This window comes from Callithrix jacchus, chromosome 12, assembly GCF_049354715.1.
Source record: "Callithrix jacchus isolate 240 chromosome 12, calJac240_pri, whole genome shotgun sequence".
Lineage (NCBI taxonomy): Eukaryota > Metazoa > Chordata > Mammalia > Primates > Cebidae > Callithrix > Callithrix jacchus.
This window is the reverse complement of record NC_133513.1, coordinates 4,241,678-4,255,883: the sequence shown is the minus strand read 5'-3', so window position 1 is coordinate 4,255,883 and position 14,206 is coordinate 4,241,678. Positions and strand designations below refer to the sequence as shown.

At 50.4% G+C, this 14,206-nt stretch overlaps 2 protein-coding genes across 14 annotated transcripts in view; both read left to right on the top strand.

The window, feature by feature from the left end:
• Positions 1–14,206, top strand: part of PDPK1 (3-phosphoinositide dependent protein kinase 1) — a 78,398-nt gene that overhangs the window by 14,082 nt on the left and 50,110 nt on the right. For 3 of the 13 annotated variants that reach the window (XM_078344286.1, XM_078344285.1, XM_078344284.1), the window contains one exon: positions 2,203–2,343. The exons of the other annotated variants lie outside the window; for them this stretch is intronic. The gene's annotated coding sequence lies outside the window, so the exon portion shown is untranslated. The remainder of the gene's footprint in view (positions 1–2,202; positions 2,344–14,206) is intronic. 13 annotated transcript variants of the gene reach the window in all.
• On the top strand, positions 3,696–4,161 carry LOC118146163 (small nuclear ribonucleoprotein E). The gene has a single exon (XM_035266507.3). The coding sequence runs from the start codon at positions 3,709–3,711 to the stop codon at positions 3,985–3,987; it is 279 nt and encodes a 92-aa protein (XP_035122398.3). The 5' UTR covers positions 3,696–3,708; the 3' UTR covers positions 3,988–4,161.

Sequence of the window (14,206 nt, the reverse complement as noted above, 5' to 3'; positions counted from 1 at the left end):
TGACTGTATCGCCTAGATTCTGTGTAGGAGAATGGGCAGGTCAGAAGGGTGCGGCCTGCTGTGCAGCCAGGCGCTAAGGACTAGGTGCTGTAGTTTTACCCCGGCCCCTCCTGATTCCTGGTGAACACACAGCATCAGATAGGCATATCCCTCCTCATCGGAGGGCTGGGAGTGTGGGCTCTGCAGTTGCATTCTGCTTCAGAACTGCTTGTGACTTCACTGTGGAATGTCTGACTGGACAGAAGCCTGCTGTATACCTCCGTGTCCCCATCTGTAGAAAGGATGCTGATGGTACCCACCCCCAAAGTTGTTTTGAGGACTAACCACGATAATACATGTAAAATGCTCAGAAGAAAGTGTGGCAAACAGAACTTAATAAATGTTATTTTTACTGGAGAAAAATGGCATTTTATTTATTTTAAACTACAGCATTTAAAGTTAGATGGAGATGGCTGTAGGAGGACAGATTGAGTCGCTGCCCTTGAGGTCACCCCACCACTGTTCCCCTCCCTTTGTAGAGAAATAGAAACAGCCTTCTTCCATCCCTCACCTGTTGCTGGGGTTCCATGCTGGTTGGAGCGAGCTGTGTTTTCCTGAGTTGCATGGCAGGAGAGCATTGGTGACCACTTGCCTGGTGTGGGCTAGCTCCCTGTTTGCCTGTGGTCAAGGACCAGTGTGGGCAGAGCCTTTGGGCATGGGTTGGTGGTGTGAGGACACCAAGAATTCCCTCCGCCACAGGGCCTCCCCTGTGAGTCACCCGCCGGACTCCACAAAGTGCTTCACGCTCCTGTCTGGTGTGGGGCCCTCAGCCCTTGCAGGTGGGCCCATGTCATTAGCCTCATTTTATAGAAGAGCCGTTATGGGTCGGAGAGGGGTGGCTTACCCATGGGAAAGCAGTAAGCCTAGAACTCGACTGGGGCATTGGTGTTGCTACTCCACCACAGTTGTCCTTAGTGGTGGCAGCCTGAAGGGTGGGGGAAGGTAGCAGCAGTCACTCCATAACACCCCCATCTCCACCTGGTTTTCTGTGCTGGGCCTGGCTTTGTGGAGTTTCCTGGGGTAAGAGGAAGTTTCTACCGAATGTTCTTTGCCAGTGAACACAGCTGACTGAGGGCGGTATCCCTTTGCGAATGAGCTGGTTGGATTGTGGCAGCGTCTCACAACTTTCATCTGGGGGCCTGGAGAGAGCTGTTCCTGCTTGCCACGTGAGACAGTGTATGTGCACTCGTGAGCTGGCTGTACCTGTCTCAGTGCATTCCCGGGCTCCAGAGCACACGCTGCCGTTTAAAGGTAGCTTAGCTTTTGTTTGGGATCCTTTCTCTTGCTGGCTGAAGTGTTCAGCTGCATGACAGCATCTTGACCACAGGAGGCGCCCTGATTTTCATCTTTTTTTTTTTTTTTTTTGAGATGGAGTTTTGCTTTTGTCGCCCAGTCTGGAGTGCAATGGTGTAATCTCTGCCCACTGCAACCTCTGCCTCCTGGGTTCAAGTGATTCTCCTGCCTCAGTCTCCTGAGTAGCTGGGATTACAGGTGCCTGCCACCACACCCGGCTAATTTTGTAGTTTTTTTTTTTTTGAGACGGAGTTTTGCTCTTGTGACCCAGGCTGGAGTGCAATGGCGCGATCTCGGCTCACCACAACCTCCGCCTCTTGGGTTCAGGCAATTCTCCTGCCTCAGCCTCCTGAGTAGCTGGGATTACAGGCATGCGCCACCATGCCCAGCTAATTTTTTTGTATTTTTAGTAGAGACGGGGTTTCACCATGTTGGCCAGGCTGGTCTCGATCTCTTGACCTCGTGATCCACCCGCCTCGGCCTCCCAAAGTGCTGGGATTATAGGCGTGCACCATCGCGCCCGGCCTAATTTTGTTGTTTTAGTAGAGACGGTGTTTCACCATGTTGGCCAGGCTGGTCTCGAACTCCTGGCTTCAATTGATCCTCTGACCTTGGCCTCCTAAAGGGCTGGGATTGCAGGTGTTAGCCATTGCGCCTGGCCTGATTTCTGACTTGATTTCTCTTCTGTGTGTCAGGGAGCTCAGCCTTCCTATATAGTTTTGTCCCCAAAGTTAGAGTTGGGCCTTCTAATTCAGTAGATAGTTAAGGCACTTGAAAAAGGGGACACACTTCATTTGGCTTTGAAAGGCTTATTTTATGACCCAGTGACCATTGGTTGAGAACACTTTATGTGTCTTCTGTGTTACTTAGTTATGAAAGTGCTTACAGCTGGCTTCAAGACCTGCTCAGGTGCATCTTGTGGGTGAATGCTACAAATCCTGAAAGCAAGCCTCTGCTTGCCGTCTGGCTGCCTGAATTTCAGATGAGAAATCTGAGCCACAGAGAGCTGAGGTAACGTGCCCAGGGACTGACTGGGAGCAAGTGGCGGGGGCGGGGGGTACTGATGTTGCACTTGGAACAGTCTTGTCTGTTTGAGGCCCAGGACTAGTTCAAGTGCAAACGGCTTGGCCAGAGACGGTTAGTAACTAATGACTAATCTTCTGATCTTTTTACCGAGGTGATACTTTGGATTGAATTCTTCCTCAGGTTTGTAGGGGGAAAAAAGAACCTTCTTAGGAGCCAAGATGTGTTTAAATTATCTAGTTGCAATTGCTCAAATACCGGATGTGTAGAGAACAGTGGCCTCCCCCTGAGGCTGAAAGACTGACCCTCAGTCTTTGGAAGCTTCCAGCTTCTCAAGCTCATTTCTTATGTAAAATCCTTGCTTAATTTGCACTTTATCCTTCTTAAAGAGATAAAGATAAAGGGGGATCTGAGAAGCACCGGTCAGTTGTCACCTGCCCTGGTGCTGACCCGGCAGTCTGCTCTTCTCAGTCCTGGGCCCCTGGTAGGTGTTTGGTGAATTACCTGTTTGGGGAATGAATGGATACATCACTTTCCATTGTAAAGACGTTTGAACTACATTTCAAACTAGAGGAGGAAAATCCATCCGTGATTCTTCCACCCTCACACAATCCCTCAGAACCGTTTTGGGAAATAAAGCTCCTCCACCTTCCCCATGTGGACCCCAGAGCCCAGGGAAGCCACAGACTCTGCTCACTCAGCTCAGGGCTGCCCAAGCTGTGCCTTCTTCCATAGACACTTGCTTTGGCCTCCTGAGACCTGCAGGCTGTACCACCTTGACACTTCCCCGTCTGCCCCGGACAAGACTGCCTTGATACCAGGTAGTTAAGTCTCTGGAAGACTCTTGGTGACTCTTGATGTGAGACTTGATGGGAGGTGGAGGAGAAACCCACAGGTCATCTCTTTTCTTTTGCTACCAAATTCCTTTGCATTTTAATCTATTTGCTAATTAAATGATTCCTACATTTAGCAGTTTAGAGTGTGGGATGCTGGATATTTTGATGTTGACATTTTTCTAAACACTTGTTAGTGACTAAACAATGTGCTGCATCCTTCTCAGTTGAGCCTGGATTTGCTTTTTGGTGGATATGAAAATGGAATTAGATCTCAAATTAATTTTCCCTTGAGAGTTTCTACTCTTTTTTTTTTTTTTTTTTTAAACACAGAGTCTCGATCTGTCTCCCAGGCTGGATGCAGTGGCGCAGTCTCTGCTCTGGAAGTGCTGGGATTATAGGCATGAGCCTTGGTGCTACTTCTTGTTTCTACTTCTAAGAGGAGACTGCTGAACCTCGTACTCAGAAAAGTTAAAGAAAGTGAAATGGGGTGCGAGTGTGCTCTTTGTGAAATTCCACCATGGCGTACCGTGGCCAGGGCCAGAAAGTGCAGAAGGTTATGGTGCAGCCCATCAACCTCATCTTCAGATACTTACAAAATAGATCGCGGATTCAGGTGTGGCTCTATGAGCAAGTGAATATGCGAATAGAAGGCTGTATCATTGGTTTTGATGAGTATATGAACCTCGTATTAGATGCTGCAGAAGAGATTCATTCTAAAACAAAGTCAAGGAAACAACTGGGTCGGATCACGCTAAAAGGAGATAATATTACTCTGCTGCAAAGTGTCTCCAACTAGAAATGATCAGTGAAGTGAGAAATGGTTGAGAAGGAAACATTTTGTTTTTAGATGTCCTTTGTCCAGTGTGAACATTTATTCATATTGTTTTGCTTGCCCTTATGTTATTATTACAAGATGTCAATAAATGCTATGGGATTGTTTGTATTAAAAAAAAAAAAAAAAAAAAAGAAAGTGAAATGGAAGTGGGATTACAGGCGTGTGCCACCACACTCGGCCAGTTTTTTGTATTTTTTAGTAGAGACGGGTTTCACCATGTTAGCCGGGATAGTCTCAATCTTCTGACCTTGTGATCCGCCTGCCTCGGCCTCCCAAAGTGCTGGGATTACAGGCGTGAGCCACCATGCCCGGCCCCAGGTTCTTATATACACATTTTATGAAACAAATTAAAATTCTCAGCAAATACCCAGTTTACAAATGGGCTGCATTTTTACAAGTTTCAATTTGTTTAAAACTCAGCGTTTGTTTTCTTATCAGAGGTGTGGAAAAAAGCACCAGGACCAGCACCTGGTGGTCCCATCTGCCTGTGGGAGTAAGTAGGGGCAGTGACTTGTTTTTGAGTGGTGTCGGGGGACGCGAGAGCCACTCGTCCAGAGACCTGGGGGGTGGTACCTGGTAGCTTTAAGGACCTAAACTGTTGATGGCACTTATTCTCTTGGCCAGATTCCATTTAGAACATTGGTCTTTCCTTGTTCTCAGTAGACCTGTGCCATGGCCCGTCTTTCACATTTCTCAGCGCTGATGAAGTCCCAGAAACTTGTCCTTACAGTGGAGTAGAAGGTAGAAGAGGTCAGAAGGGGTCCTGTCCTGAGTGGGGAGATTGATTGGTTGCTAGGACTGAGAAGAGGGTGTGGAAGGATGTCGTTGGTAGGAGGCTCCTGGCGGGAAAGAAGCTGCACTGACCTGGGCAGGCCTTGGCCATGAGGAGCCCCAGGGAGCCACTGTGTGAGGCTGCTGTTGAGGTGGGCCACAGCTCCCTCCCTTCCCTTAGGTGTGGGTGCCTGCACCTGTGTGTGTGTAGGAAAGCCCAGTGATCAGATCATAATCAGAGAATTGGGGGCTTGCGTGGTGACATCACACCTGTGAGGTGGGCACTGCTGTTTTTGGTGGACTTTTCTTTTGAAGAGCTCCTTTTTTTTTTAAAGTGAGGCCTTGTTCTGTTGCCCAGACTGAAGTACAGTGTCTTGATACAGCTCACTGCAACCTTGAACTCCTGGCTCAAGTGATCCTCCCACCTCAGCCTGTACGTGGGACCACACATGCACACCACGATGCCTGGCTCATTATTTTTATTTGTTTATTTATTATTTTGAGGCAAGGTTTTGTTCTGTCACCCTTGCTGGAGTGCAGTGATATGTCCACAGCTCCCTACAGACTCAGCCTCCTAGACCACGTAATTCTTCCTCTTCGGCTTCCCTAGTAGCTGGGATTACAGGTGTGTGCCACCAAAGCCAGCAAATTTTTTTTAAGTTAGAGAGGGGGTCTTGCCACGTTACCCAGGCTGGTCTCCCACCTTATGGGCTCAAGCAGTTCTCCTGCCTTGGCCTTCCAAAACGGGGAATTACAGGCATGAGCCACCATGCCTAGCCCATTTTATATGGGAGGACAAGGGTAGTAGACCGGCAGACCTAGGGTCTCACTGCTTTTTCCAGAGATTTAAATTTCAGAAGGTATCGAGTAACCGGAAGTATTTACTTAGCACAGTTTTGGGTCACCACATGGGTGGCAGATTGACCGGGCTGTGCAGGAAGTCAGTGACTCATCCCCAGGCCCAGAGTTGCTGGCCTCCCTGAGGCTGTGCTGCCTCCACAGGACTGAGTGCTGGAAGAGGGTAAGTTTCGGGAGCCTGGCAGGACCCTGCCCTGCACGTGGGCCCTGGCAGCGCAGGATGCTGTTCATGCGGTTTAATCACCACCTAATAATGCTACAAAGTCTGCCCTTTAGAACAAGAGGAGCACAAACAAACACTGACTTCTCACACTCAAAGATGGCGTTTTTTTGGGCTTTCCATTTCACAGTTGATGCTTAGAAGTGCTTTAAAAGGTAATACTGCACTGGGCTCAGTGGCTTACGCCTGTAATCCCAGCACTTTGGGAGGCTGAGGCGGGTGGATCACGAGGTCAGGAGATTGAGACCAGCCTGGCTAACACAGTAAAACCCCGTCTCTACTAAAAATATAAAAAATTAGCTGGGCATGGTGGTGCGTGCCTGTAGTCCCAGCTACTCAGGAGGCTGAGGCAGGAGAATGGCTTGAACCCAGGAGGCAGAGGTTGAAGTGAGCCGAGATTGCACCAGCGCACCCCAGCCCGGGTGAAAGATCTCAAAAAAAAAAAAAAAAGATATATATATATATATCTTTTTTTTTTGCTGTAGAAATAAAGCTATTTATTAAACCACATCCATGGTGGCAAGTTATGATGGCCCTGGAAAGGAGGCAGGAGCACTGTGTTGGCCTTCTAAACGTCGTCCCGCCAGGAGGGACCCTGAGAGGTGCTTGGCTGACGTGCTGTGGCCGAGGCAGGAAAGCCCTTGCAGAATTCCACAAAAGCGGAAGGCTACCCGTAGACAGGTTCCGCGGCAGTGGTCTGCCGGACAGAGATAGGTACCTGATGGTGTGGCTCTGGGCCGCAGGTTCGACTGGCTTCAAGAGGCTCCTTCAGGAGGTGCCTGGACCCTAATGGATGGCCCCAGGTCTCACACTTCCCCCTTGAGGTTTGCAGAGGGTGCCAGAGGTGACCCCAGGAAGGGTATTCTGAGGCGCCGGTGTCCCTGTCCAGCAGCCAGGGGCTCTGTCTGGAAGTGGCCATGCCATGGCCATGCTGGACAGTTGTGAGCCCAGAGCTGCCCCTGCCTCCTTTGTTCTGCTGGGAAGGCTCTGGGGCTCTCCCCACCATCTCAAATCTTTGCTCAGATACGAGCTTCCCACCAAGGGCTCTCTGATCATTTGAATTTGCACCAGCCCCGTCCAAATAGTCCTGTTCTCTTTCCCTGCTTTGTTTTTCTCATAGTAATCACCGCCATCTGACACTGTCCATTTTACCTGCTCGGTGTTTGGGAGTCTGTGTGCCCCGCTGGAATGCAGGCTTCTTGAGAGCATGGGCTTGGTTTTGTTCTTGCTGCCCCTTCAGTGCTCAGCAAGGAGTAGCTGCTCAGCCAATGCTGTGGTCTTGGTGGGACAGCATTTACTTTACATCTTTGAAGCTGCTGCCACAGAGGCTCTGCCGTGTCATGTAAGGCATGTGCTGGAAAAGCAGCATGTAGTGGGTATGTGTGTCTCTATCTCTGTTACATCATCTGTTACTGGCATTTCAAAAATCCAGAGTACTTTCTACACGTCCCTTGGATGTCGATTTCAAAGCGACTGATGTTTCTTTCTGACTCTTGAAGGCTGCTGTCTTTGACATTAGGGGAGGTGCAACTTTAAAATGTGTGGGTCAGCCTGGTGTGGTGGCTCAGCTGTGTAATCCCAGCACTTTGGGAGGGTAAGGAGGGCAGATCACTTGAGCCCAGGAGTTCGAGACCAGCCTGGGTAACATGATGACACCCCATGTCTATAAACATGCAAAAATTAGCTGGACACGCTGGTGCACACCCATGGTCTCGGGAGGCTGGGGTGGGAGGATCACTTGAGCCCAGGAGCTTGAAACTGCAGTGACCTATAATCATGCCACTGAGATTATAGGTCACTGCAGTCTCAAGCTCCTGGGCTCCTGAGAAAGAAAAAAAGTGGCCAGGAACAGTGGCTGTTGCCTGTAATTTCATCACTGTGGGAGGCTGAGGCAGGAATATAACTTGAGCTCAGGAGTTTGAAACCAGCCGGGAAAACATAGCAAAACCCCATCTCTATTTTTTAAAGTTTACATATATATAATTTACATATCTATAACTTTTGAATGAAAAAACTGTGTGGTACATGTTTAGCTATTTTTTGGGGATTTTTTGTTTGTTTTTTTGAGATGGAGTCTCACTCTGTCACTTAGGCTGGAGTGTAGTGGCGCAATCTCGGCTCACTGCAACCCCTGCTTCCCGGTTTCAAGCAATTCTCCTGCCTCATCCTCCCGAGTAGCTGGGACTTCAGGTGCCCGCCACCACGCCCAGCTAATTTTTGTATTTTTAGTATAAACGGGGGTTTCACTGTGTTGGCCATACTGATCCCGAATTCCTGACCTAGTGATCTGCCTGCCTCAGCCTCCCAAAGTGCTGGGATTACAGGCATGAGCCACTGTGTCCAGCCATGTTTAGCTGTTACTACATTTCACTTTCTGGATGTGTGACCCTCCCTGCTCTTTCCGTGCCTTCTAAGCTGTTATTGCTTTTCCTGGGCCAGTGATGCAGCTCCCCATCTACTCTGCCTGAGCCCCTGGCCAGCCGAGGGATGCCCTAGACTCTCCCAGCACCCGCCTGTCTCTGCATAGCCACCCCACCACTTTAACGGGATGGTTCTGTAGGGAGGTCAGGCTGCATGTCAGCTTTCTGTGGGCAGGGACCATGTCCCCTTGCTAGCAGCCTTATTTGCTGAGTAATTGAATGAATAGTGTCGTTAAGTATTTCCTTTAAGAGACTTTGATAAGCAAAATAGTGAGTATTTTCTTTTTATTAATTATCTATTTTTAAAGCAGGGTCTCTCTCTGTTGCCTAGGCTGGAGTGCAGTGACGTGATCTCAGCTCATTGCAATCTTGACCTCCTGGACTCAAGCAGTCCCCCTATCTTAGCCTCCCAGGTAGCTGGAACTATAGGTGCACACACCACACCTGGCTAATTTTTGTGTTTGTTTTGTAGAGACAGATCTCACTGTGTTGCTCAGGCTGACCTTGAACTCCTGGGCTCAAGTCATCCCCCTGTCTTGGCCTTCCATAGTGCTGGGATTTACTGTGCCTGGCTAGACTATGTTCTTATGGTTTTGGAGAGAGTGGTGTGCCATGGATGTCACTCTGCGTCCTGTGCCATGTGCATCTGAACAGGGTAGAGGCCTCACATCTCCCCATAATGCCTCCAGGACTGTGGACTTGGCGTTGTCAGATAGGCCGTGAGTTGTGTAAACAACACAGATGTACCTGCCTAATGGGGGCAGATGGAGGGGCTGGGAGAGTCCCGAGGTGAGGGCAGTAGGGACCTGGGAATTCCAGGTGGAGGGCTGTGGAGTCTGTGCTGGAGGCGCTGCTCAGCTGGTGGTTGTAGACTTGGCATCTTCTCCCTGACACTTCAGCTTGGCCCGGCCCCCACATCCCGTCATCCTGCATCTTATGAGTACACACCCTCTGACCTTCTGCCTCACGTCCACGAATCGAAAGCAGGACAGGGCTCCACTCAGGCTCCAGGTCATTCTGCACCTTCCCACCATGTGCTGATGGTTTTAGACAGGTGTCCACAGCTAACAAAGGCACCTAAGTGTTGATGGTCCTCAGGTGGTGGGTACTCTTGCGGGGAGAAGCTTATTCACACCTTTGAGTCTTTTGGGCTGGGCGATGTTGCCAGCATCTTTTAAAAATAAGATTTAGGGCCAGACCCAGTGGCTCACGCCTATAATCCCAGGACTTTGGGAGGCCGAGGCAGGTAGGTAATCTAAGGTCAGGAGTTGGAGACCATCCTGGCAAACATGGTGAAACCCCATCTCTACTAAAAATACAAAAATTAGCCCATTGTGATGGTGGGCACCTGTAGTCCTGCTACTGGGGAGGCTGAGGCAGGAGAATCGCTTGAACCCGAGAAGTGGAGGCTTCTCAAAAAAAAAAAAAAAAAAATTAGCATTAGGTGCATGATTGCTTACAGACAGGAACAAACCTGGCTTAAACTTTTCTCTTGTGACAGGCCCTGGGAAGTAGATAGAATACAGTGGTTTTTTTTTTTTTTTTCTTTGAAATGGCATCTTGCTCTGTCACCCAGGCTATAGAGTATGGTGACACAATCTTGGCTTATTGCAACCTTCGCCTCCCAGGTTCAAGCAATTCTTCTGCTTCAGCCTCCTCAGTAACTGGGATTATGGCTGCACACCACGCCTGGCTAATTTTTGTGTGTGTGTATATATATATATATATATACATATATATATGTATATATATATATACATATATATATATATATTTTAGTAGAAACCAAGTTTTACCTGTTGGCCAGAGTGGTCTCGAACTCCTGAGCTTGTGATCCACTCACCTTGGCCTCCCAAAGTGCTGGGATTACAGGAATGAACCACCACACCTGGCTGTACACAATGTTTTTCTAACTACTATCTAATCACAGATTCCCCCACGGGGTACAGCGCTAAGGTAGAGCTTCATGCTTCTTTACCTGCTGCTGGGGTGGGGTCCGTGGGGGTGTGGCTCCTTCCGTGAAAGATGACACTCCCTCCCAACCCCAGCCTGGCAGGAAACAGGCTGTAGGTTGGATGGACCCAGCAGGTTTTGTTCCCAGTGCCTTCCTGGCTGGAACTGCTGTCACTCTGCAGTGGCGTGCTGTACCGTGGAAGAAGCCAGGTGTTCTTCATGGCAGTCAGACCTGGGTTGCTAGATGGGTTTTTCATCCCACTTTTGTGCTGAGAGTTTGCTTAGTTAGTAAAAAAAAAAAATTCTTAAATCCGAGAAATTATTGGGTATAATCCCACAGCAAGTGAAATGTCAAAGGCTGACATTTGGAAACAGCATTGTCAAGGAGAGTTTCAGCCAAAACCTGTGCTGTGACAGCTGAGCCCGGAGTCCAAAAGAAACTAAAAGAGGGAGGTGGCACTTGCCCCCAGAGGGTCCACAGCTGTCTGTGAGGAGGACGGATCTCGAGCAGCTCTCACCGGAAAGATGGGCTTCTGCCCGGATGTCGGGATTAGTGGCATCTTCGCACAGTAGGCGTCTCACCCTCTGCGCTGAGGTAGTGGCACTGTCACCCTGTAGGCGTATGCCCCCTGCTCCTCTCAGCCTCTGTGCACTGTCCAGTCTGCGCCGCTTTCCTTCCAAAACGCCGTCTGTTCTCTCCGGCCCCTCAGCCCCTGTCTGCTGTGGACTCACTGTTCCGTGTGGCTCTTGGTCCCGCTCCAGTTCAGTTTTCTTGTTTTAAAGTCACGTCCCCTTGTGGGGAATCTCACTGTCATTTCACACTGTGTATATTGTGCAAATAAGGTTCTTCCTGTTGCCCAAATATAGCATTAGGATTCTTCAGCCCGGGCCCTCCCCTCCCTCTCCCAGGCTCCCTGTGTCGGTGCCTGTGCTTCTGTCTCCCCGTCCCAGGGGAGGCTGCAGGGCTGCGTTGTACACATGGCCCACTCTGTGCTGAGCGCTTGGAGGGAGGCCGCTAAGACTTGTGGGTTTCTTTCTGATGTTGGGGGTAACATCTGTGAAGACAGAGTGAGTTTCCCAGCCAGGAGTGGTTGACCTGTGGCCTGGGTTTCTCTTTTATTGTGGGGACTTGATCCTGGTAGGATGGTTAGCTGCACTCCCGCCTCTACCCAGCAGATGCCAGTAACACTTTCTCCCCTGCCCTGGTTGTGACAACCAAAAAAACCCCAAAACTTAGACGTTGCTGTATCCCTGGGGGGCATAGTCGCCCTGGTGAGAGCCACTGGAATCGACTGTGTGTCAGGGCCCCGCGTTCCCGAGACACGGCACCCACACTGTGGGCCAGGTGTTAGCATGCTCAGCAGCTCCCAGGAGACCCGTGTGGAGGCAGGCACACATCCCCGCCTGTGACTGGCCCAGCCTCGGTCTGTTCTCACACTGCTGTGGCCTCGACACATCGGGGAGGAGATTCGATACCACATCTGAGCTGACCAGGTGTTTCGGAGGCTGGGCTTGGAGTCCTCTGTGTTGAAACTTGTCCACACCAGTGCCATGAGGAATGCTGAAACGCACATCTGTGGCATATCTCCTGACTAATTTATGTCTCCCTCTGACACCCCATAGCTAACAACACCAGTACCAGCAAGGCACATACTTCCTGTCCTTCACACCTCACGCCTCCGGGTGCCTCCTGTTTCCTCGCACACCTGCTCAGGTGGCCCAGGTGGCCTGCATGACCCTTGTGGTCCCCACATGAGGACGGTGTTGAGGGAGCAAGGAGATTTATCCACCGGATGCTGCACGTCCTCCCGAGCTGGGGCAGGGCTGCTCAGTGTCACAGGGTCCGGTGGTCAGGTGGAGCCTTGTCGAGAGAGCTCGTTGGCTTCCAGTGTGCCCTGTGGTTTGGCTGGCAGCCGCCACGGTACCCAGGAGCCGCAGGCCGTACTGCCTGGTTGGTGTCGGGACCAGGGGCTGCGTCAAGAGCAAACTTGTACTTTCCAAGGGGCAGTGCTCTCCTGTGAGCATCCGTCTGGAGACCATTTAATAACCACAGACCACGTTGATGAAAAAGAAAGGTCTCTAAAACACATGTTTGAGTGAGGGTCATCAGACTTGACTTCAGTCGTCTGTTCTTTGGGGGCCGGTTCTTCAGGGGCTGAAACTCTTCTCCAGTTAATGGTTGGGAGGTTTGAGGTGAAGGTAGCTTTTCTTGGAAAGTGCTCCTGACGGCCATGGAAGCATGCTTTGCTGTTCTGTGTCTTTCAGAGGGTGCTTGATATCAGAGTCCCCTGTCCGTAGAGCAGCCCGTTAGGTAGAGGTGTCAGCTTCCCGGCATTCTGTGGTCGTGGGCACCTGTTGCCTCCGTGGCCCTTCTCAGCTGTTGCACTGACTAATCGGACCCGAACAGTTCTTGAGTGTGGCTTACGGCGCCTTTCAGGGGAGGTCCTGTCCACCGTGGAGGAGCAGTCACCGCCTGGCCAGGGGTTTCTCGTGATAGCTGCGTCGGCACCTTTGCCGGACTTGTTGGGTCTGGAGGAAAGTCATTGTACAGTTATGTTTTTCCAGGCCCATGAATTAGCCTCTCACATGGTGTCATTTAAAAAATTATTCATGGGCCAGGCATGGTGGCTCATGTCTAATCTTAGCAGTTCAGGAGACTGAGGTGGGAGGATCATTCCAGCCTAGTACTTTGAGATCAGTCTAGGCAACGTAGTAGGATCATCATCTCTACAGAAAGTTTAAAAATTAGCTGTATGTGGTGGTGTGTACCTATAATCCCAGCTACTTGGGAGGCTGAGGCAGAAGGATCACGTGAGTCTGGGGGGTCGAGATTGCAGTGAACTGAGATTGTGCCACTGCACTCAGCCTGGGCAACAGAGCGAGACTCTTATTCCGTCCATCAGTCACAAATAAATAAAAAAACTAAAAACATGAAATTTATTCACATATGAGATTTTACTCAGTGGCTCACTTGTCAGTTTTTGATAAAGCAGTGTGTTCCCCAGAATTTCTGCTGAAATGGAAGTGTGTCATGCGTGTTCTCCCCTGGCTGGCCTCTGGCTCTGCATCCCCACAGGTGCTGCTCTGAATCTGGGCTGGGAAAGCAGGCCTGGGTTGGACACTGCATCTGGTGGAGACGCAGCTGGAGCCCACCTTGCAGGAGGCTCGAGTTTACCGCTGTCTTGTGCTTCCCTCCTGCTGTGTCTTTGACCTGCGCTTGGGGGCGGGGCACACAGATAACTTAGTTGCAACCCATAAGCATGTCCATGTTGATCTGAGGCACATGGTGATGGGACAGGTGTGGGGGGGGGTTGGTGTGACAGACAGGTGGTGCTCTCTCTTCCTTCCCCACCTGTGGAGCACTGATGGCTGCCCATGGGAGCGGCCAGGTGAATTTGCAGCCCTGCCGTGGTGCCCGGGACAGTGCAGTGTGAAGGCTCCTCCTGCCTCCCTTCCCTGTGCGGATCCCTACAGATCAGTGCGTCCTCCTGTTCTGCAGTCCAGGGCAGCCCTGGAGGCCCTGTGCTGTGTCCAGGTATGACCGGTGCTCCATGTAACATGGCTGGCTGGCCGTGTGAAGGACAGCCCAGGCCCATCACAGTGCTTGCTGGCCCCGAGCCTGGTGATTATGACCTTTCTCCCGCTTGCCATTGTCCCTGAAGAAGGAAGATTCTTGCTAATATCCGAGGAGGGAGTTGCTAGAGTTAGTCTGCCCTTAGGTTATGTCGTAGCAGGCTTTTGTTCTAGGGAACCAAAAAGCACCGACTGAGCTCCAGGACTTTGGTCTGACTCCTGGCTTCTCTTGTGAAATGGACGTTTATGAAAGCTGGTGAGGCTCATTTGACTTACTGCTGAGCCTTAGGAGCCTTCGAGAAAACACAGCTTTCCATAAATAAGTGATGCTCTTATTTGTTTGTTTATTTTTTGAGTCACTCTTCATCACCCAGGCTGGAGTGCA